Source organism: Heliangelus exortis, chromosome 1 (assembly GCF_036169615.1).
Source record: "Heliangelus exortis chromosome 1, bHelExo1.hap1, whole genome shotgun sequence".
Lineage (NCBI taxonomy): Eukaryota > Metazoa > Chordata > Aves > Apodiformes > Trochilidae > Heliangelus > Heliangelus exortis.
In genome coordinates this window covers 179,157,388-179,182,159 of record NC_092422.1, presented here as the reverse complement: position 1 = coordinate 179,182,159, position 24,772 = coordinate 179,157,388, and the positions used below count along the sequence as shown (strand labels likewise).

General features: G+C 39.1%; 1 protein-coding gene across 1 annotated transcript; it reads right to left on the bottom strand.

Moving 5' to 3' along the window:
- Positions 1-9,390: 9,390 nt before the first annotated feature.
- Positions 9,391-20,880, bottom strand: ALG12 (ALG12 alpha-1,6-mannosyltransferase). Its single transcript, XM_071733831.1, has 9 exons — positions 20,653-20,880; positions 20,384-20,516; positions 19,727-19,900; positions 18,288-18,482; positions 17,074-17,177; positions 16,385-16,608; positions 15,477-15,646; positions 15,211-15,286; positions 9,391-10,771 (listed from the first exon to the last, which is right to left on the bottom strand). The coding sequence occupies exons 1-9, from the start codon at positions 20,815-20,817 to the stop codon at positions 10,540-10,542; spliced, it is 1,473 nt and encodes a 490-aa protein (XP_071589932.1). The 5' UTR covers positions 20,818-20,880; the 3' UTR covers positions 9,391-10,539.
- Positions 20,881-24,772: the final 3,892 nt, after the last annotated feature.

Sequence of the window (24,772 nt, the reverse complement as noted above, 5' to 3'; positions counted from 1 at the left end):
GTGGTAGTCAACACTGCCTGTTATTTTCAAATGGATTTAAGACAACCATTGAATGAAGTTGAATTAATATAATTATAATCATAAGTACATCATAGAAGATGCTATGTGAAAATATTGGGTTTCCATTTAGCTCTTTGTGATTAGACCTTTATTCTGGTTCTTTTTATTTCATTCAAGTTATTCAACCTCAGGAAAGCTTGTTGAATTATTTCCCAGGTGGCTTTGGTTTCCATGTGACATTTCTCAAAATGTTTTATGGTTCCAGGTATTTCAATTGTTATTCCATGAGTTATGTTTACACCTGTACTATTTAAGTAAATTATTATATAGTGTGCTTAGGAAAGAATGAATTCTGCATTTTATCTCCAGTATTTTGAAATGTAACTTTTAATTCAATCAACAGCCAGCATTTCCCTGTTCTTCTAGGGCTAAATGAGAATAGCATGTGGGGTTTTTTTGCAGTAATGAAACAATTTGTTCTAGTTTATGTATAGCTGGAACTAGGTGAGTTTAAAGCAGCTTGTTGGGAAACATGTTTAAATGGTTACTGGTTAATCATTATCTCATTTTTTCCCCTATGTTTTAACTGTGAATATAACCTTGACCTTTGTAAAGGAGATGTTTAATCTCTCCAAACATGTAAAGGGGGAGGTAGAGGATGAAGAAAAAAATTTTTTTTTTTCCTTTCTTTTTAAACAAGGGATTTTTTTTCTCAAGGCTTGAAAGTAAATACAGCCTTTGGTTTAAAGCATGGTAAAGCCCCATCATACCAGCAGGAGTGCTGATGTTGAATAAGTTTACTTGAAAATCAAAGTTCTCTGGAGACAAGGAGCTTGATTCCTCTGAAGGCAGTCTCAACTGTTACTCCTCTGTAACTCTCATGGGGAAAGTTAGTGATGGCATTTTGTAGCCCCCAGTTTGCATCTTATTCATATGGATACTTGAACTTTTTTTTCTTGAGAGTGTGAGAAATAGTCACTGTTTTTACAAGTAAGATTTTATCTGTTCGTCAGCTTTATTTCTTTTAAAGGCTTAGTTCTTAAGACTTCACTGTTTAACTGTCAGCTTGTTTAAGAACTAATAATAGGCTTATGTTAGAATTTTTTTAGAGATAATTTGCAGTTTCAAAAGGCCTTGAAAACAAAACATGTAATCTTAAATATTTAAATCAAAATAGCCAAGACTGAAAGCACAAAGTTGCCATTTTTCAGTTGTAGGCCTTGGTCCTTCTGTAGGAGTTCTGGGAGCATCTCCATCATCTGTTTATGCACTGCTGCCTTTGAGGAAAGAACAACTTCAAGAGAAGGCTTGAAAGCTTACACTGACATATTGAGGTAAGTTATTGAGTGTGTGTAGGTTTTGTGCTGAATTTGCTTTATTTTTTAATATAAGTTTTTAGTGATTGCTAAAAGTTTTGTTTTTTCCAACACTTTTCATATTTGTAATGCATAGGAAACCACTATTTTTACATTACCCTTTCTCAGACTGTAATAAAGCACCAGCTGTTAATGGTGGGAGTTTTCAACAAGCTGAGCTAGTGCTGCACCAGTCCCTGCAGCAGCAGACAGTGCCCTAATACAGAATGAAATGGTGAACCTGCAACACTGATATTTGTTGTATTTCAAAATAACTTTCAATGCATTAGCAGATCAGTAAGCCTACTTTTTTTCAATATAATAAGCAAAGTGTAGATGGTACTAAAGATGATACATGGTGTCACTGTAAGAATCTTACAGCTTTTTCTTCTTTTGGAGTAGGCAGGTGTGACAACTACACACTGCAGCAAGAAATACTTCGTAGTACTAATGGTAGGAAGGGGAAGAAGTAGAGATCTGCAACAGCCTTTCTGAAGAACTTGAGTCTTGTGAAGGGTGTATAATGGAAAGGATCCATCAAGAGCTCTCTTATGCTCCAAAAAAAAAGTGACAATGTTCTTCCCATACTGTACCTTTCCATTTAGCCTCTTTTCCTACCCTCCAAGGAAAAGTGAAAGAAGCCTGTTTGACTGCAGAATTTGGTCAGTGAGTATTTACTAGGAATACTCATAGCTTCTCCTTGCTTCCCAAGACGAGCTTCTGAATTTGCAAAGAAACAAAAACTCAGTCTAGAGCAGCTTCAATTCCAGCAGATGGGTGCGAGAGTTAAATGTAGAGACCACAAGCTCAAAGTAGATGCTTACAGTTGCTGAGAGACCTATCCCTTAAAGCAGCATTTTTTCCATTGCTATACAGAGCTGACCAGAACAAACGTGCATTTAGGTATCTGCAAACAAGGGAAAATAAACATATAATTAGCAAGTAACACTTTCTAATTACAGATTATTTATATTTTATAAACTAAGCTTCTTAGTCTTCCATGAATATAATCATCCTTTGCTTTATTATTAGTGAGAGAGTCTTTAGCTTCTTGGTTTCTCTGCAAAGCTTATCCAAAGGTGTTTTGTTGCAGAAGATGAGTATGCCAACCAGAAACAGTAACCATAGTGATCTCCCCAACTCAGTTTTGGTTTTGTTTCTTGTTTGTTGGTTGTTTTGTGGAGTTTTGTTTGGTTGGTTTTTTTAATATATGAGCCAATTCCTTCTTCCAATGTCTTGATTTAAATTGGCAGTTTTAAAGGAAAATACGACCTGTATTTCAGACAGCATTTTTACCTTACAAAGGTAAAAAATCAAGCTGAGGGCAAATTGGTGCAAAACCAAGGGCATTTGCACCTGAAATAAAACAGAATTGGTGAAAGACTGCCTATGACAGTAATATTTTGAATTTTAGAAGAAACACTGTCTGTCTTTGCTATCATACACAAAGGTCTGAGATGAAGTACCACAAGTTGCTGTAGTTGCACATTTAGCTAGAGAACTGATCTAAAGTAAATGGTTCCATACAAAATAGTTTGGTTACATTTAGAAACCAGACATACTTCAGTGAAAAAGGAAGGAGATCTTCAGAGGTATTCTTTGTCACTTTAGGAATTTCTACAAACACCCTTTTGATCTTCTGCATTGTATTTTAAGCAGATAGTGATACATTTTAGGACATAGCTTAGACCAGTGATGTAACCAGCTCACTGAGAAGGCTGTGGCTGAACAGTCCTGCTTACATCCTGATAACCTCTGCTTCTGGTTTTGTTCTTTTCTGGCAAATAGAAAGTGAAGTCTTTTGTACAAGAAAGACTCTTTGCATACTAAGTTACAAGGAAAATTTAGGGGAGGGTGGGGGTGTAGTATTGAATGATGAGCACAGCAAGGAAAGCAACACTAATTTTGGTTATGTACTATCTGCTGTCAGATAGAAGGGAAATGCACATTCTTGCACTGAAATTGATCAGCAGCAAACAAGTGCTTAAATTTTGAATCATCTTTCAAGCTCCTTAGCATTATGGAAAGAACTAGAAGTAATCAGGGAGATAAGAATGGTTCTAGAACAGCTGTAAGTGCAGTAGAAGAGGCAGCACAATCTCTGTCATGTTCGCCTGTATGTGTCACCTGCCTCACCAAAGGGATGTGAGGAATCATCGGGGAGTGAGCAAAAGGGGTGTGATCCCTGCCAAAGCCTTACAGAGTTACATTGCCTCGGGGCTGTGTTCTGATTGCTGAAGTGAAATGAGTGGCAAAGGGAAGAAACTGAGACACATTCTGGCTCTTCTTGGGGTTAAATAGATACATGTATTTTGTGTGGTATCCAATGCAACCATTTGCCAGGTTTCCTCACCCCAATTGTGCTCTTGAGAGAAACCACCCCATACTAAGAACTTCAGGCAGGTATAAGATAAATACAGTTTGATATTTTCCCCTGCTCTGAATGCTCTATTAGAGACTTTAGGCTGCACTGTGACCTTTGTTTCTTTTAGTTCTTGATAGAAGAGTGATCTGTTTAACCTTGTTTTGAAGCAACTTTTACTTTCAGGATCTAAAAATGTCCTCTATCAGCAAGTTCCACAAGTTTTTTTTTCATGCAAATACTCTGGATTTACAACAGTGTGTCCCTCAATGTCAGGCTGTAAGACAGTGATCGCTCACCATCTCCAGGTGAAATGACATGGTGACTTTTTTGTGTCCAAATCAAGTTAGCCTTGTTCTTTACAGGAAGAAATGTTGCTTGAAAGACATGGCATCAGACTTCAAAAGGCAATGCACTGATGCTACACATTTGACCTTTGAGGGATTTACCACAACACCCTAAAATAAATCTCATTCTACATCAGTATTATACATATTAAATGCATTTTATTTACAACTTCATTTGGTGCTCAACTATCGCAGATCTAACAATTTCATAGAATCATAGAATCATAGAATCCTAGGGGTTGGAAGGGACCTCGAAAGATCATCTAGTCCAACCCCCCCTGCCAGAGCAGGGCCCCCTAGAGTACATCGCCTAGGAACGTGTCCAGGCGGGTTTTGAATGTCTCCAATGAAGGAGACTCCACAACCCCCCTGGGCAGCCTGTTCCAGGGCTCTGTCACCCTTACAGTAAAAAAATTCTTTCTGATATTCAACTTGAACCTCCTATGCTCCAACTTACACCCATTACCCCTTGTCCTATCACTGGTCACCATAGAGAAAAGCCTAACTCCATCTCCCTGACACTCACCCCTTACATATTTGAAAACATTGATGAGGTCACCCCTCAGTCTCCTTTTCTCCAAACTAAAGAGACCCAGCTCCCTCAGCCTTTCCTCATAAGGGAGATGCTCCACTCCCTTAATCATCTTAGTAGCTCTGCGCTGGACTCTTTCAAGCACTTCCCTGTCCTTCTTGAACTGAGGGGCCCAGAACTGGACACAATACTCCAGGTGCGGCCTCACCAATGCAGAATAGAGGGGGAGGAGAACCTCTCTTGACCTACTAACCACACCCTTTCTAATGCACCCCAGGATGCCATTGGCCTTCTTGGCCACAAGGGCACATTGCTGGCTCATGGTCATCCTCTTGTCTACCAGGACCCCCAGGTCTCTTTCACCTACACTGCTCTCCAGCAGCTCAGCCCCCAACCTATACTGGGACATCGTGTTGTTCTTCCCCAAATGCAAAACTCTACACTTCCCCTTGTTGAATTTCATCTTGTTCCTCCCTGCCCAACTCTCCAGCCTGTCTAAGTCTCTCTGAATGGCAGCACAGCCTTCTGGTGTGTCAGCCACTCCTCCCAGCTTAGTGTCATCAGCAAACTTGCTGAGGGTACATTCTATACCCTCATCCAAGTCGTTGATGAATATATTGAACAACACCAGTCCCAGTACCGACCCCTGAGGGACTCCACTAGTCACGCCCCTCCAACCAGATTCTGCCCCATTGACTACAACTCTCTGACTCCTTCCTTTCAACCAGTTCCTGACCCACCTCACTACCTGATCACCAAACCCATACTTGATCAACTTATCTACAAGGATGCTGTGAGAGACGGTGTCAAATGCTTTACTGAAATCAAGATAAACCACATCTACCGCTCTTCCATCATCTATCCACCTAGTAATTTCCTCATAGAAGGCTATGAGGTTAGTCAAACATGATTTACCCTTGATAAAACCATGCTGACTGCTCTTGATGACCCCCATGTCCTTGATATGCCTGGAGATAGTGACAAGAACAAGTTGTTCCATCACCTTTCCAGGGATGGAGGTGAGGCTGACCGGTCTATAGTTACCCGGGTCCTCCTTCTTGCCCTTCTTGTAGACTGGAGTGACATTTGCTATCCTCCAGTCCTCAGGCACCTCTCCTGTTACCCATGACTTACTGAAGATGATGGAGAGTGGCCTAGCAATGACCTCCGCCAGCTCCCTCAGCACCCTTGGATGCATTCCATCTGGACCCATCGACTTATGGATGTCCAGATTACTCAGCTGATCCCTAACCCAATCCTCATCTACTATGTCAAACTCTTCATCTATCTTGACTACTTCTGGGGTTAAATGAATCTGGGGCTCATGCGGAAACCCTGCAGGAGTAAAGACAGAGGCAAAGAAGGTGTTCAGCACCTCTGCCTTCTTTATATCCTCTGTCACCAGGGCTCCCAGCTCATTCTTTAGTGGGCCAATATTGCCTCTAGTGTTAGTTTTGCTGGCTATGTATTTGAAAAAGCCCTTTCTATTATCCTTAACCCGACTTGCAAGGTTAAGTTCCAAGGAGGCCTTAGCTTTCCTAATTGCCTCCCTACATCCTCTGACAACAGTCCTATATTCCTCCCAAGTGACCAGCCCCCCCTTCCATGATCTGTAGATTTTCCTTTTCCACTTAAGTTTTCCCAGCAGTTCCTTTTTTAACCATGCTGGTCTCCTAGCTCCCTTACTAGATTTCCTAACCATAGGGATGCTCTGATCCTGTGCTTGCAAATAGTGGTTCTTGAATATTGACCAGCTATCTTGAGCCCCTTTATCTTCTAACACCTTGTCCCATGGGATTTCTCTTAACAGTCGATTGAGGAGGCCAAAGTTTGCCCTGTGGAAGTCCAGGGTTCTGGTCCTACTGGGTATTCTGTTCCTTCCACACAGGATCCTGAACTCTACCATCTCATGATCACTGCAGCCAAGGCTGCCATTGACCACCACTGCTTCAACAAGGCCCTCCTTGTTGGTTAGTACAAGATCCAGCAGCGCTCCTCTTCTAGTCGGCTTGTCCACCATTTGCATTAAGAAGTTATCATCAATGCACTGGAGGAACCTCCTAGACTGTGAAAAGCTGGCTGTGTGAGTCAACCAGCAGATATCAGGGTAGTTAAAATCTCCCATGAGGACTAGGGACTGAAGTTGCGAGGCTGCTTTCAGCTGCCTGTAGAAGGCCTCATCAACCTCCTCGCCTTGATCAGGAGGTCTGTAGTAGACCCCCACAACTGTATCGCCCACACCAGCCTGCCCCTTAATTCTTACCCACAGACTTTCAACTTGCCCCTCATCAGCCCCTGCACAAAACTCAACACATTCTAGTTGCTCTCTCACATAAAGAGCAACTCCACCACCTCTCTTCCCCGCCCTATCTTTCCGAAAAAGCACATAACCATCCATGGCCACATTCCAGTCATGTGACCTATCCCACCATGTCTCTGTTATCGCTACCAGATCATAACCCTTAGCCCGTACACTGACCTCTAACTCTTCTTGCTTATTCCCCATGCTGCGTGCATTAGCATACAGACATTTCAGGAAACAAACAGAGCACACTGGTGGGACTAAATCCTCCCTAGACCACCTGCCTTCGGGCCCCGGTTCGTCCTTCATGTGTTTGTCCCTAACAGACCCAGTTTTCTCCCCTTCCCCCTTCACATCTAGTTTAAAGCTCTCTCAATGAGCCCTGCCAAGTCCTGCCCCAAAAGCCTCTTCCCCCTCTGGGACAGGTGCATCCCACCTGCCACCACCAGGCCAGGTGTCTCATATAGCATCCCGTGATCAAAAAAGCCAAAACCCTGTCTTTGGCACCAGTCCCTTAGCCACTTGTTGACCTGTAAACTCTTTCTATATACCTCCCCACCCATTCTTACAGGAGGGATGGAGGCAAACACTACTTGCGCTCCAGACCCCCTAACTAGCCGTCCCAGGGCCCTGAAGTCACTCTTCATTGCCCTTAAACTTCTTGTGATGATTTCATCACTGCCAACCTGAAAAATCAGCAGTGGATAGTATATATTATAGTATAGTATATAGTATATAGTGGATAGTATATATTATAGGTGAACTGTACTCTTGTCTTCTGCCTTAGGTGAAATTCAACCCTCAATAATTTGACTATGCTCATCCTCTTTCTGCTTTTAGTAGGAAAAGCTGTAGTCTAAGCTAGGGGTGTTTGTAATCAGTCAAGACAAAAGGAATTTTTCTTCTAAGAACTTGAACAATCATGAGAGATTACATGAGAGTCCCTTTAAAAATTCCACCAAGTAAGTTTTCAGTGTTTCTCTAACACACAGAATTCATGCAGCAATTTGATGCTTGCTTGAGGCCTATGTCCCCAAATACAGAAGAATTTGTAATATCCCACTTCAACTTTGAAGAAAGGGGAAAAGACTTCTTAATGCCCTCTTGGACCTAAGGGAACATAAACCCATGCTTTCTTTCTTCCATGCTAGTACACTGAATATTAGCCTACATTAAAGGAGAAAATAAGCTCAGTGTTTCTGGTGGAGCTAAAGAAAGACAACAAAGGACGTGGAGACAAAAAGATCCATTTAAGAGAGAGATGCCTTTAACTTCCACTTGAAGGACTGTTTGTTTATTGAAAGCAGCCTTTAGGGGAATGCTGCAGTAATCATCCCAGTCTGACAGCTGCCCCCTTCTTATTCTGGCTGTGAGCTGCTGTAATAATATTCCTGGTTTATGTTGGAGGGGGTTGCCTGTGTTGTCACAGAAGTCCTGAAGCTGTTGGTCCTGTGGTGCTGCATGCAGTGCATAAGCCACCATCTACAAGCCCAAGCACAAGAACCACACATGCAGAACAAGCTGCAAAAGGATCTGAATTACCTTAAGACACTTCAAAACTGCACTCTGGTACCTCTTTCCTGTCTCCTTGTATGTATTTTATCTTTCTCTACCCCAAATACACCGAACAGCCGATTTGCACTGATAGCTTCTATTTTCACTAGGGCTGAAGCTGTGAGCACACTGCTACTGCAGCTGAACACCATCACTGGTGTCAGTCCAACAGGTAGCACCCAGACATCAGAACCAAAGCCTGTGAAGAACCCAATCAGGTGCACGTGTCTGACATTCAGAAAGATTAAACTCACGAGATGCCTGATGTCCACTTGTTTTGCACCACTTTGGGAATCAGCTTGAAGATGTCTGTCTCAAAAGCATAATAAATAGCCCCAGGTTTTCTCTGTAAGTTATCAGAAGCAAGTTTTTGCAGTAGGATTCTGACAACCAGAGATTTGGGAGACTGGAGTAACTATACATCTAACTTCATCAATACAGACATTTGTCTATGCTTGAGCAGGATAAATTTTTGTTTAGGTTCTCAAGTTGTGAATTATAGTGAGGAGGAGTTACACAAAGTCAACAATTAGGCTTAACATAATGGCTTTACTCAAAACTTTTCCTTTGCATTGTTCCAAATTTTCAGCTATTTGCACATCTACTTCCTTCTGTCTCATGTGAATTGTTTGATGTTCAAATTGGTTCTGAAGGAAGCACTGTTTTCTTCCAAAGACAAGTCAAACAGATAATACTTGAGTGGTTTTTATTTCAAGAGCAGCCAGAGACTGGACAAACAAGTTCTGCAGGCTGCCTTTGCCAGATCTGCTCAGCAGGAGGAAGCCTATGTAACAGCAACAGCCACCCACAGGGAACAGGCTCCACCCCACCAGATCAGTTCCTCTGATACATAATCTGGAGGATAAAACGACAATGTGGTCCTAAAAACTGAAAGTACACAGTTAAGGTAGCTCCTGAATGGAACACACTTCAAGAAATAAAAAGCCAAAATCAAGACACTTTATTGAATAAGAACTTTTACTTGAGTTTTCAGTCAGCAAGGAATAGATTTCTGCCTAAGATTATGTTACCTACACTGATTTTTTTACAGTATTAGAGCTCCTCTCACATTACAACTGGCCCTAACCAAGATCTGACCTTTTTTTTTCTTTTTTTTTTCTCTCCTTAGTTTATCCTTTAACATGTTCCATTCAGCAATCTAGGCAGACATCCTTAGAAAAAATATCTAATAAGAGACTACAGAGCATGCTATCTTATTCTAGTTTATAGAATGCAACACATGGCACATTAGATTATTCCTTTCCAAAGGGACTACTTAGTAAAAAAAAGAAAACGGCACCTATCTTCTTAAAGTGTATTCAAGTGAATAATATTTTCATTGGCAAACTTTTACACTGCAAATTATGATAGTATTACAGCAAAAAAAGGGGAACTTTATTTTAAAAATTCTTCTTCCTGTAAAATCCAAGTTGCTACTTATCCATGAACCATTGGAATAAAGATAACAATCCTTTAATACTCAAATCTGTTATGTGACAATGCTTGTCAAGAGGTCCAACTGCTTTTTAAGTAAATCTTTCACTTTAATTAGTTTGGTAGCCTACAGGGCACAATTAGGTATTGTGATGAAGCTACAATGAGTATGGCTTTCCTATGTTGATAACATCATTAAGTTTCACACAGGCAATCTGACAACTGAAGGGGTTACAATCCTGCAGATACATCAAGTAAATTAATCTCTGCACACATAGATTACATATCAAATTATTGCCATAACACAAACTTGTTCCATAATGTATCTTATATAGGACAATTAGGACATACCTGTGCTACATTATGAAACAGAAACCAAGTAGACATATTTTACATAATACCACTAAGCTTGTAGGTAGCCTCTCTCAAACATATCTAACAATACAAATTGGTATTCAAGTATATACTGACTAGGAATGCATTATAGTATTTATGTAAGAAACAGGACGGCGCTAAATACCAATCAGTACAAAGATTTTCCGTGCCTTTTCCACAGAAGCTGAATTGCAGTGTTGGAATGACAATTCACTGCTGTGCTTACATTATTCAGTCATCGGCAAAATTACATCAGAAGACTTACTTAAAATTCACAGTCAAGATTTTAGAGGAAGTTTTTCCAACAATACTAATTTTGGTTTCAAGTTTAAAGTAAAAGGAGGTAGTGCAGTGAGGTTCAACCCAATTTTACTGATGCCCGGTATATTTGCCAGTGGCCTATGGGTTGTCTTGTAATGTGATATTTGAAGAGGATTTGTTTCCATCAGTATGTGTGTGTAAGAAAACATCAACTGGTCTCCTGGTTTAACATCTTCTCTTTTGTCATACCTGTAAAGAATAAAGAATGTTTATTTACATTCATCTCCTTGCATATTAAACATCTCCATTATCATGAAGGGCATGCAGCATCCAAGATGAAACAAAAAGAACTGTAACGTTCTCAGTTGTATTTCTTGATTAAATTAACTAGTACTGAAGGAAGAAATAGTGTTTTTTTAAGATTTTAATGAGCCAGTCGTTCCTTGTAAGTCTGCTGCTGTTGTGGTATACATCAGGACTCCTAGAAAATTTTTCACTAGTCCGTTACAGTTCTGTGCAGAAAGGACTGTAGAAAACTTGACTAATTTTTAAGGTTTTACTCTACAAGAATTGCAGTTTGGGTAAGTGTGGGGGTTGTTTTGTTTTTTTGGGGTTTTTGTTTGTTTGTTGTTTGGTTTTGGGTTTTTTTGTTGTTTCTTGTTTGGGTTTTTTTTTTGTTCTTTTTAGCAGAAACCTCTCTCTTCCAGTAGTATGCATTAAGCAGGAGCCTCAGAGAACAGCAAGCAGAATACTTCCTTGTACACTGTAGGAAAGAAAGAACAGCCTGGCAATTATAGTATTAACTTGACACTAATTAATTCTGGGTTCAGTTCCCTGATCTACTACATGTTTGGGCAGGTCACTTCAGGTCAGCTTTTATAAACCTGTTTAGGTACCTAAGTATACATATAAATTATTTATTTTAAAACAATATGAAAAGTAACTAGTGAGATCTAAAACTGTTTAACATGTACACTTGCAGTTATTTCTTAGGACTTGTATCCAATCTAACCATAGAAGGAGTTTACAAAATAAGAAAACAAGTGATCTAAGCAGTTGGCAGAGATGTGAAAGATCTGGGTTCAGCCTCTCTCCAACTGATCTAAACCTTGCAACTGAAATTTGTTATTTCAGGGCTGTATGAACCTCTCTAATTTTCTAGAAATTAAGATATATCTCCCTTATTGTCTCATGAAGACACAGTTCTACTTCACAACAGTTATTTATTCATTCACTGAAGACAGGTGGAATTCATAGCCTAAGGGTTATGTTGCTTATACTGGACATGTCTGAATCCTCAGCCCAACAACTTAAAAGGGGAAGAGAAAGTCCAAACCAAAAATCTCTGTAGACCACTGTGAAGTGTGATTCTAGAAGCAGGAGACCTGGATTCAAATCTTGGCTCTGTATCTCACAAATCTATGCTCTATATCCACTACTTATAAATATACACATATACACATATATATATAAAAATATATAGATATATTCTACAGTACTGGGCAGCAGCCCAGAAGATGGCAGTTAAGATGGAGGTTGGTTTGTCTATGACAAGACTTAGGCATCTATAAATAAAGTGTCTGTGCTCTGTAACCCAGAGTGAAGAGCACTGCCCAGTTTTTTACCCTTTCTGTTGCCCTTCTCTGTGAAATGTTTTCTACCAGACTTTGGAGCTCCTATTCTTCTGAACCTGATTTCTCCCAAGCATTTCACAAGCAACTTACTCAAGGCTGTGGCTTTTCTAACAGACACGGACAGTGGTAGGAAGTTGGTGCAATCTCAAGCCTGTGTATTCTTAAATCCAGGCTGCATGTCTGTCTTTGCACACCTAGCTTCTCATCTACCTGAATTCTCTGAAAAACTGGGAAAAAAAAATCTCAACCTATATTTTAAGAACATTCCCTGACGTAGAAGTCATTAGCATTTAAGATATTTAAAGCAAGTACTCTATAGCAATCTAGAGGAATTGTGTGGATTGTTTACTAAAATTATGGCAATCCAGAAGAAACATCAGACTGACAGATTCCAGAGGTGTCAATAAATACACCATATAGCAGGGTTAGTCTTTGCACACTGAACAAATGCTTTCATCTTCTGAAAAAAAATTGCACTTGAATGTCATCTGGTATTTCCAAAAAGATCACAATACCACTGGTACATCCATCCAGACTGGAGGAAGGAATGCCATACTTTGTAATAACTTTACCTGTTGGGAAACTGTCTGGAAGAAAACAGACATGTGAGCAATCCTGACTATTTAGCTTTAGCTAGAGTAAGCTAAAGGCCTAGAGGTCCAGTTGCAAGGTTACTGAAAGATGGGAAAAAGATAAGGGAGCTGGCAACAGAAAAGAAGAATAACAGGATAATGATGTAGCCAGAAAATCTGTGAGAACAGGATTTGTGGCCAAGTTATAGCCACCTACAAGATATTGTTATATAAACAAGGGCTCTATATGAAGTGAGTGTGAATTGTTAATAGGCGACTTCACTTTAACCATACTGGTGACTACGTGTCATCCTTGAGCCTCCACAGATTTTCTACATTTACCAACTACTAATTTTGCATTTTCTTCATCAGCAAATAAAGGGCCTTTCATCTGGATGCAAGCATTTCTGAATTTTATGATTTTAAAATACTTTAAGCTTATTCAGCATATTTATTCCTGGTTCAAAGAGACTGCATTACTTGAAGACAAGATGGTAACACCTGTAATGTTTAAGAAATGGCATCAAGCTTCTTTCAATCAGGCTTTGAAAAAAAATAATGGATTGCTTGCATTTTTCTTGAGGCAAATAGATCTAATCTGAGCACACCAACTGGAAGCTGTTAACTTTAAGACACTTTTATTTATGGATTGTAGCTATCCTGATGAATCACCAATGTTTGTAGCCATTCCATCCATAAAACTCTTTTCACCTGATGTACAGTCTATGAAGAGGGTAAATTAATTTTCACCCATCTGAAAGTCTGATACTTTTCTTGAATAAAGAGAAAATGGACAGCTGGTGCCTCTAAACTTTGCACAGCTGTGCTGTCAAGGTGACAGTCCTGTATATGATGCTCAGTTGTGGATTCTGCCTTATTTTTTAAATATAAAACTTCAGTGACAGCCCTCCCTAGAGGCTACTTTTGATGAGTAAAGATAAAAGTGAGAAATAAAATGCTCTGTAACTGCAACACTAGGAAACATCCATCAGTTATTCATTCACCTTCCAATCCCACTACAACCTTGCAAGCCCAAAACAATCCAAACCTCACCACCTCAAAAAGCTCATTGAAATTAAGCATTGTAATTAGAAAGCAGAGTTGCATTCAGAGGAATTTGTGTGCTTAAGTATATTAATAAACACAAAGATTTGAACATTTTAGCTATCGTGCATATTCTATCACTTGTACTCTGTTTAATGTTCCCTCCTGACTATTCATGGCTTAAGACTTTGTCTACATTAAACATGCAAAAAACTATTTCAAATAAACACTGAATTGGTAACCAAAGGCAATCAGCTTTAACATCTGTCCCATCACAGAATCATCAGACAGCACAGAAATAAGGCAGAGGAAGCTCAATGATTTTTATAATTCTCTCAGAAGCATACTTTTCCCTTCTTTCTCCTTACTTCCAAAATGTGTCTCTCTCTATATATACCATTAATTAAATTATGCTTGTTCACCTGATCCTGAGGATTGTAACTGCAGAAAAAGAAGTCCATGCTCAGTGGATTTCTTAAACCAAAATCTGCTAATACTGCTTTTGCTTTGTTTGAAATAAGGCTTTGTGTAATTTTTTTTCTGAATCATTTTCATTCAGATTACATTTTCAATTAGAAACATGCACTTCAGCTGAAGAGGCAGGCCTAAGAAAGGTACCTTCTTTTTTGCCTGCATCCTGAAAAGCAAACAATGTCATCCCATAGATGTCTTCTACTATTCATTTCAAAATTCTGATTCTTAAAACTGTGCATCACTGCTGGTCATGGTAACAAAGTTCTCAACTGCTTCCTTTTAGAGCTATTTACAGAATCACAGACTGGTTTGGGTTGGAAGGGACCCTTGAGCCTTGTGCCTTGAGCACAGACACCTCACAGTCAACCAAGCTCCATCGAACCTGGCCTTGAACACTTCCAGGGAGGGAGTATCCACAGCTTCTCTGGACAACCTGTTCCCATGTCCTACTACTCTCATGGTAAAGAATGATGTGACCAATAGTCCACAAGAGTAGCTTCAGTGCCATCTATGTGAAGGATGTTCCAGATAAAACCAGACACTGACTATTAACATGCAGGATGAGCCCCACATCATTCATGAACAAAGAGAGAAGCTATCTCCAAAGTTATGTATGCTGTTCTGCCAAGAGCAGAAAACTGTTCACCCTACAGCTGTATTTTACATGATCTAGTGAGATACCAGATGTAGCTGCATTAAACATACTGGTGCTTTAGTACCCTAGCAGATTACTAAGTTACTACACAAAACAATTTTAAAAGGTGCACTACTGTACTTCTGGAATGGCAGTACTGCATACAGCAAAATTCTCTGAAGAGACACACTGTTCTTGACCTGGTTTCATAAATACAGTGTACCAGAAACTGGATCTGTGATGCTTGCCCTGTGCATATATTATAAAAAAAAAAAAAAAGGAAAAAACATGCTGCTGTCTTCAGATCAAAATGCCTTATTCATAACATACCTCCAATCTGAATTGATTTCTAGAAACCGAGAAACTCCTGTTTGTGCTGCAGCCACATCAATATGAACAGAGACATCTACATAAAGAAAAAAAAATCAGTTTAAAAATTCTTCTAAAAACACCCTGATTAATGTTAACAAACCAGTAATAGAAAAAAGATAAATGTAAATAAGTGTGTAGAAGTAAAATCCAATGTATGTAAATATACACAAACAAAACTCTGCAACTGAAATAAGACCAGCAAAACTCAAACCAGCTTTACATACCTGCTGTTGAAGGTACCAACTCATGCAACTTCTGAATTGCCACTCCTCCAGGATAATTGAAATGTGAAACATATAAAGATGTTCCTGAATAAGCAGCATTAACTAGAAGGTGAGTTACAACAAAGAAAGATCCAAGTTTGTACAGCCAGGATTTCCGGTAGTTATTCAGACTGTTGAAGCAGGAAAAAGAGAGTAAAAATAAATTTGTTATTTTTCTTTCATACAGATCACTGACAACTTTGACAAAACTTTGGGAAAACTCCACTGCTAGATAATAAAGAGGAATATATTACAATAATGTGCATAGAATTTGTTTATTAACCATTTCTGAAAGACTAGCTTCTAGTGACATTTGAATTATAATATTCTCATTAACAAAGCTAATACATACTCATTAAGGCAAAGTATTTCTGTACTTAAAACCATGAGCTATCAATATATCCTCATTCAAAGCAGTTCAGAGTTTAACTTCAGTTTCTTTACTCAATATACCCAAGCTTAACTTTTTACCACAAACTCCATGGTTTATGAGCTCCACCTGTGTATTAAACTATCTCCTATGGTAAGTTATGTTAACAACACAATAGTATACTGGAATGTGTCTGTTTCTCTGATGGATAAAATAAACTGAATTGTAACAGTATAACAGCAAAATCGAAGCCCTACTCTTGACTTTGCCCCAGATTTGCCAAATGGTTCTGTTAAATCACTTAACTTTGCCTCATTTAATTTTGTCCCCATTTCCCTTATTAGTTGAATGGGTACAATAGTACAGACCTCCTTTCTAAAACATTACGATCTCAAGATGATCCAGATTCCAAGATGAAAAGCAATGCATAAAAATAGTAATAATAGTTCTGCTTTTCTTTTGTATTTTCAGAGGGAAAAAAACAGAAATTTGAACTTACATTCTTGAGCACATTTTAGCAGCCACTATGTTGAACACAGGGAAAGTATAGATGATAAAACGCAGCTCTTTGTGTGGGAGAAATGAATACAAGAAAATAAAGCCCAATGCTGGCAAAAGTAATATCCGAGTTCTCTTTTCTGCTACACCCAAAGGTACAAATATAATGCTGCATCCCAAAGCACGAGGCAGGGCTGAATAGAAATACCACAAGAAGGGGGAGGTCTTCAAGGTGAAAAGGAGTTAAGGATACTTTCAATGCTAACAAGTGAAGTAATTTTTATTTATAATAGTATACACAAACTTTGCAGATACGCAGTATACTTTTTGTACCTCATATTCTTTCAGGTATTTGGTTTCCTGCCTTAGCCTTTGAGAAATAAAAGCAGTAATTACATTCATATCACCCAACAGAGGGTTATCAAATGGTGCTAACAAAGGGTAACATGAAAAATTGAGGGGAAGAAACCTGGCTTTCCATTGGCAGAATACAAAAACCAAGAAGGAACAGACAGCAGAGAAAAGTTAATGAAAGATCTAAGAAACATTGTCTCATAGGCTTCAAATAATGAAATAATGGACAAAAAGTACAATTAACACCATAACTGAGCTTTGGGAATATTACATCAAGCCTTTGCTTTGGCTGGTAGTGTTCAATATATCATTTTCCCTGAACATTTCAAAGGATACTCCCCAGTTGGAACTTTTGTTTAGAATTGTGTTATACCAGAGCACTTTCCCCTCAGGCCACACAAGTTGCTTCCAAAACAGAGAATCCACAGCAACTGTTAGCCCTAAAAGAATTAAACAAAAATCTATGTGAATTAAAAGCTAGGGAACAGCAAGCCAGCACAACCAAATTGCATGATTACTGATGAGATCAACATAAACTGGAGCGTGCATTCTAAGCCACAGACAAGGTTGAATATATCTGTAAAAATGCAGGAAAAGAAGGCACTTCTTGATGGAAGTCTTAAAAGTAGCATACTAGATAGGAATCTGGTTGACATTTGCCCCACTTCAGCCCCAGGTGTGAAAAACATTTAATTAAATGTTTGTTTTGAAATAATTAGAGCATTAAAGTAATGAATGGTAAGAAACCTGGGTTAACTTCAAATAGTACTAAATTGATTTCTATGGTAAAGCTGGTAAGAAGAACAGCCTCTAGAAGTTTGCTCCTAATGAGGAGGGAGGGAAAATAAGGGGATGAGGGATGAAACACAAAAAGACACAAAGCAGCACATCTGTCAGCCCCATCTCCTCCATTCAGCTCTAGGAAAACTGCTCTGGTATTTAAGAAAGTTGCCAAGAGAGAGAATGGGTTAGCAGTGACTAATTCCTGTTGGACCTCCAAAATCTTACACTGTGAGGTGCCTTAAAAAGCACATGGCATGATCTTTTACTGTACTGCTGTCCATGCCATAGAAGGGACAACACACTAACCAGAGGTCATAATCAGGCATCTGACAACAACTTTTTTTAATTAGACTGGCAAAGGATTTTAGAGTATTTATGTGCATTTGCAAGAGTCTTCCATGGATGTGTAGAGACAAGGGCATTTTTCAACTTTTCTAGCATGGATAATCACTTAAGCTATAAAAATTCATGCAATAAACAAACAACTGAAACGTAACTCTCCCCACAGCTCTCTTGGCTTGGTATCTCTCTCACACCATTGTATTTTATCCTGGGATTCAGCTTATTGTCATGGCATGTAGCACATGTAGCTAGTCAGGTACTAATTATATTAAAGTCAACTTGTACATCTAAAACTTTTAAAGATCAGAATCAGACAAAAAGAAAAAAAAGCCCTAAGGGAGGGATGATGAGAAGAATCTGTCAAATCTCCAGACTTCTACTGAATCTAATATATGGCATTTTTTTTCTCCCAAGCAAACACTTACCCAACCAAAAAATTCCAGCAGGAACAGCATGTGAAAGCAACTTGAAAATGGAGATTCTCTTAGTTAATAATGTCACCAGAAGCATGAGGCCTAAGAAGATGCAGAGCTCTGATCTGAAGACTATAATTGCCAAAGATGAGAACCAAATGAATGGCCTTTGCTTTTGCTGTATCCAAAATGTCAGTGCCAAGAGTACTGCAAAAATAAATAAAACACATAATCCAACATGCTAAAAGGCAAAACGTTTCTCAGTGCCAGCACACTGTTCCTCTTAACTTCCCACCAATGCTCTCTCAGTTCTCCTACTGATTCTAATCCAGAAATTCTTCCTCTGTTAGAAAAATGTAATTTGGAATAACACAAAACTTTCTCCTGTTGATGCTTAGGTAATTAGGAAAACTATAACCACAGAAGGAACACAGAAGAACTCTTCCTAGAGAGTATGTTTAATAGCTTTTGGGGAAAAAAAATGAAAGAAAAAAGAGAGGGGGAGAAAAAAGAGAGGGGGAGAAAAAAGAGAGGGGGAGAAAAAAGAGAGGGGGAGAAAAAAGAGAGGGGGAGAAAAAAGAGAGGGGGAGAAAAAAGAGAGGGGGAGAAAAAAGAGAGGGGGAGAAAAAAGAGAGGGGGAGAAAAAAGAGAGGGGGAGAAAAAAGAGAGGGGGAGAAAAAAGAGAGGGGGAGAAAAAAGAGAGGGGGAGAAAAAAGAGAGGGGGAGAAAAAAGAGAGGGGGAGAAAAAAGAGAGGGGGAGAAAAAAGAGAGGGGGAGAAAAAAGAGAGGGGGAGAAAAAAGAGAGGGGGAGAAAAAAGAGAGGGGGAGAAAAAAGAGAGGGGGAGAAAAAAGAGAGGGGGAGAAAAAAGAGAGGGGGAGAAAAAAGAGAGGGGGAGAAAAAAGAGAGGGGGAGAAAAAAGAGAGGGGGAGAAAAAAGAGGGGGAGAAAAAAGAGAGGGGGAGAAAAAAGAGAGGGGGAGAAAAAAGAGAGGGGGAGAAAAAAGAGAGGGGGAGAAAAAAGAGAGGGGGAGAAAAAAGAGAGGGGGAGAAAAAAGAGAGGGGGAGAAAAAAGAGAGGGGGAGAAAAAAGAGAGGGGGAGAAAAAAGAGAGGGGGAGAAAAAAGAGAGGGGGAGAAAAAAGAGAGGGGGAGAAAAAAGAGAGGGGGAGAAAAAAGAGAAAAACAAATCTTATGGGATTACTGAAACCCTTTCAAACTACAGCTTGTAATTATTATTGCTCAGTATCAATTGAAGAGTTAGTTTATTCTCTTAACTGAATATATCCTGTATTCACGATAACAGTAACTCATCTCAAATATGAAAATGAGACTAGAAACCACTGCTTGTGGAGAAAAAATTATAAATCCATTTGCAGACCAAGTTCACAGATTTATTTTTTTAAGTGCAGATGTACCTACTAGTATGTTTCTATTATTTCTACATGAATACTTACCAAAAGGGAGTGCAAACACATTAGGGAGGGTTCGTGTACAGTAAAACATCAAATGAAACTGAGTAACAGTGATGAGACAGAAGATGGTTGATGTAGTTGCTCCAAACTGCTTTCTGACTTCTTTCTGCAACTTCCATAATGCATAAATCACACTGAGCCCCAAGCTTCCTCGGACTTTTAGAATAAAAATGGGAAAGAGAGTAACATTAAATGGATCACTGATGAACAACTATGTTAAATAATGTAGTGGGAAGAAGTTAGGAAGAATAATACTAAAGATATCATAATCTAACCCCCTTAAAAAAATACACCAAAAAAACCCCCACCAACGAAAGAACTTCTCCATTAGTTCTATTTTCATTTACTTTAAACTTATCTGATACTTCTGCACAAAGCTCAGTGATTCTGTGCCAAAGTTAAACAATATTTTCTGAACTGTATTCTCTGAAGACACTTGATTGTTCTGACACTGACATTTGTTTGCACAGAATTTTTTGTGCTGTTAGTAATCCCAAAGAGGGGGTGGATTTGCCTCCTTCCAAAAGGAAAAGAGTATCACAATTTACCCATTGATCCAACTACTGAATGTTACAACAGTATCACCCATTAGTCCAATGGTAAAAACATCTCTATTTTGACAAATTAAAGTTTTCATACCTATCAGCTGGGAGTAAAACTTGGACATTCTTAGCACAGAAAGTACATATATAGCTGGGCTGGACAGAGCAGCAATAAAAATTGGTCCAAGGAACGTTCTTGGAACAACTCCAGGAAATTCATGATGGTCATACTGCAAAAAGGAAAACTTAAGTAAGATAGGCAAATTGGAAACAAAGGAAAATTGAGATGAATCATATTCACATTTCATTTATCTTACTCATATACCATGGAATTGTGATCCAAGAAATACCTTATTACAAATTTACCTTATCCAAGTCCAATTGGTGGTACACCACATCATGGATAGCTTGTAGGTTAAAGCTTTCCTCCACTTTTGTAAAAGGACAGACAGTTAAATGAACAAAGGCCACAACAATAATCAGCAGCAGCAATGGGAATGACCGCCCACTTGAGCTCCTCTTCTGAGCCATCTTTGGTTCAAAAATTCATATATATTCTATTATTATAAAAAAGAAGATTACAAGAAAAATACATTAATAACATGACATGGGTTGTACAAACAGAAAAAAAAGAGACTGATAATGCACTACAGTAGTGTAAAAGTTCAAGCAAATACTAATAAATAAAATAATCCATCCAATTATTTCTTTTAATATATTCAATAGATCAAGTAGATAGCCAAAAACACATTCAGGCAGCAGTTCAGGATTCATACCTCCTTCTGTAAAGGTTTTAGTTTTCACCTAAAAACTCCACAGACAACACAGATCCTACTTAAGAAAGTACTAGCCTTTACATATTGCCACCACTGCTGAGAGTGCCACCCCAATTATGCCTCCATTTTGTGGGAGACAGCTTTGTAATTTACTCTCACTTTAATCACGCACTGGATTTACGCCTGATCTTTAAAACATACTGTAGCGTTTGTCTAGGGCTCTGAAACCAGTGGGAGAGGAACCACGAGGATTAAAAATTGCTCAGAACAGAATACTTTGATCTTTTAAGTTTGCCAGCCTGCCAGTAGCAAGGTCTGGACCAGGCAAATCCCCTTTGGCACCCACACCACGTGTCACTGTCACACGAGACAGTCCGAATCCCATCCTTCGTGCTGCTACCAGAAATGAGGGCCCTCTTCCTGGTGCTTAGTTTCACAGCACTGCTGAGCTGCTACTATATAAGTATTTATGATGTATTTTGTCATGATGATAAAAACAAGTCCGGGCAATGCCAGAGCAAATAAGCATAGGTATGGTCATCATTAAACATTTGTATTTTCTGGTTTCAGGTTATAAATCAGTAAAAAATAACCCTTTCCAGCAAAACCATGGTACTCTTATTTCATTTGGTTTTGCTACCCACTTTTTGTGAATTTATAATTCCTAAAAGACCAGAGATTTCAGCTATTGTTATTTTTGTTCTGTACTCACAGACACAAAACTTTAAAACTAGCACCTTTAAGATGCAGCTGGGTTTTAGGTAGAGTCATTTTCTTCCATGTTTTGGTCTAAATATGTGCATCAAAGAGATGCAAGACAGTTCACAGATTTGCTAAGATCACTTAGCAATTTCCTCCTAGGGTTACCTTTTCCTGAATTGATGTTTGTCCTGCTGATTAGGAAAAACAATGAGCATTAGCTTATTTTCACAACATCAATAAATCCCCAAATTTGTGTACTTCCTGTAAATTGCATATATCTGCATACTATTTTATATTTCTCACTGACTGCACCTCTTTCTCATGATTGCCACTGCTACAGACTGCAACTGAAGCTTGAACCCTGTGCTAAAAGGTAGGTCCTCAAGATTTTTGGTCTGCTTTGCACTGTTACAGAACCTAAATAAACAGACCATCCTAGGAAGTGGGAAGAAGTGTTTTTAATCTGCGCCTGGTAGGACAAGGGTGGATAAAAATGGGTTATGCTCTGACAGAAACCTTTTTCCTCAGCAGTAGTAAAACAGGAATGGGACTGACACCAGGAGCACTTCAAGAACTGTTTGGCAGGAATTAAGCCTTTGCCCAGGGCAATTTAACAGGTACAAATTCTTGTCTCTAGAAAGCTCTCTGGCTGAATTCTTTCAACAAACACAGAGGCACATCAAGCTTCTAGACAAACATACCCGAGAAAAAAATGGACACTGAAGGATCAACCTACTGCTGCCTACAGCAGCACCAGCATTTCAGCAGCTTGTGAGTCATGTGAAGCAGCAAGCAGCATTTGAGGACTTGAATTGTAGTAAAAGGACCCAAGTGCCAAGAAGGAATTTTTTCCTTCTTAACCCTATCAGTTGTGTAATAAAAGATGCTACCTTCACCTGTAAACACTGTGTTCATTATACTCTGAGCACTCTTCAGCATAGCCTGCTCCTGTTCTCTGTATAATCATATGAATAATCAGTCTCCAACTCCCTAAATCATCAGAATGACAGTGAAGCTATAGATCCCATCCACAGTTTATCACAAGGTGCTGTATTATCTTCTTGACTTCAATCCTTTTGTATGCCTGAAGAAAGTAAGCTTGCCAGTATTCTCAAACATTTTGAAGATAATTATATGCTTTATACACTCTGAGATTCCCTGAAGGGAAACACGGTAGAAGATAAAAAACCAAAGCATGAAGAGAACACCTGGGTTTCTGAGATAAAGCCTAATAAATTTAGTGATCTTGCCAAGACTCAAGATAATTTGCTCTGTTGAAAATTAATGCTGACAAACCTCAAAATTCAAGTAGAATTTATCAAGACAAGTACTGAACTTGATGTTTAAAATAAATTTGCTATATAAAGGCAAAATGATTAGAATTACAGCTTTTATTTTTAAGTGCCAGAACAAAAAAACCCCAGATTTTCAGTTAATAAAAATACTTAGTAATGGTAAGAGGAATATTGCAAGAAAATACAAAGTTTTATCCATCAGTAACTTTCTAGCTACTTCTAGATTAAAAGAAGCTTTCTCAGATTTGTACAACATAGGCGCCTGACACACTCCCACGCTGCCTCAAGACTGAATCACAGAAGAGCTGAGATTTTCAACACAGAGAATTCATCCCTAGGATTAAAGAGGGTGAAAATAAAAGTTTTCTTACATGAGAAAAAAAAAAAAAAAAAAAGATGAAGCGCTTTTAATGAAAAATCGTTTATTCTTTTTTCAGTACTTTTTCTGTGGAAGTGTCATTAATTGCAATAAGGGACATTATACTCTTCGCAAGAAAAAGTCATATTATCTCACTTATGTTTTTCAGACACTCTCCAGTACAGATATGTTAGAATTTGGCAACCAAACTTCATATTAAACCTGCCTACAGAGAATACATTTCACTCCCTCACAAGCTCCGTATGGAGACATCTAAGTAAACCCACCAAAAGCATCCCACCATAGGACCCTCCCCCTTTGGTTGGATCTAACTTTAGCAAAATTTATCTTGTATCATCTTCAATTTTGATGTTCTTGTTCCCTATGCTCCAATAGGTCTTCCAGCTTTGCTCTAAAGCTAACTTCTGAATGAGGTCAGATTTAAACCTTGTAGTTGCTGGTGTTGCTTTTTCTTCTTTCCTAAGCAGGAAAAGAACCACAGAAAGTTTGGGGTTTGGATGGACCTCAAATGACCATCGAGTCCAACCCTCCTGGCAGAGCAGGATTCCCTGTAGGAGGGTCCTGCAGGAATACATCCATGTGGGTTTTGAATGTCTCCAGGGAAGGAGACTCCACATTCTCCCTGGGAAGTCTGTTCCAGTGCTCTGTTACCCTCAAAGTGAAAAAATTTTTCTGGTGTTTACATGGAACCTCCTATGCTCAAGCCTCTATCTGTTGCCTCTTGTCCTATCATTGGGATAACTGAGAAAAGCCTGCCACCATCCTCCTGGCTCTCTCCCTTTATGTATTTATAAGCATTTATGAGGTTGCCCCTCATTCTCCTCTTCTTCAAGATGAAGAGACCAAATTCCCTCAGCCTTTCCTCATAAGGGAGATGTTCCACTCTCTTAATCATCTTGGAGGCTCTGCACTGGACTCTTTCAAGCAGTTCCCCGTTCTTCTTGAACTGAGGCACCCAGAACTGGACACAATATTCCAGATGTGGCCTCACCAGGGCAGAGTAGAGGGGGGTGAGAACTTCTCTCGACCTACCAGCCACCCCTCTTCTAATGCACCCCAGGATGCCACTGTTGCCTAGAGCACAAGGGCACATTGTTGGCTCATTGTCATCCTTCCGTCCACCAGCACCTCCAGGTCCCTTTCCCCTTCACTGCTCTCCAAGAACTCAGACCCCAACCTGCACTGGTCCCTGGGGTTGTTCCTACCCAGATGCAAGACTCTACGCTTGCCCTTGCTGTAACACAACAGTTGCTGTTCTTACATACATTTCCTCGTTTGGGATCAAAATAAAACAAAAAAAAATCATGACAACAAAACCAAACAACACGAACAAC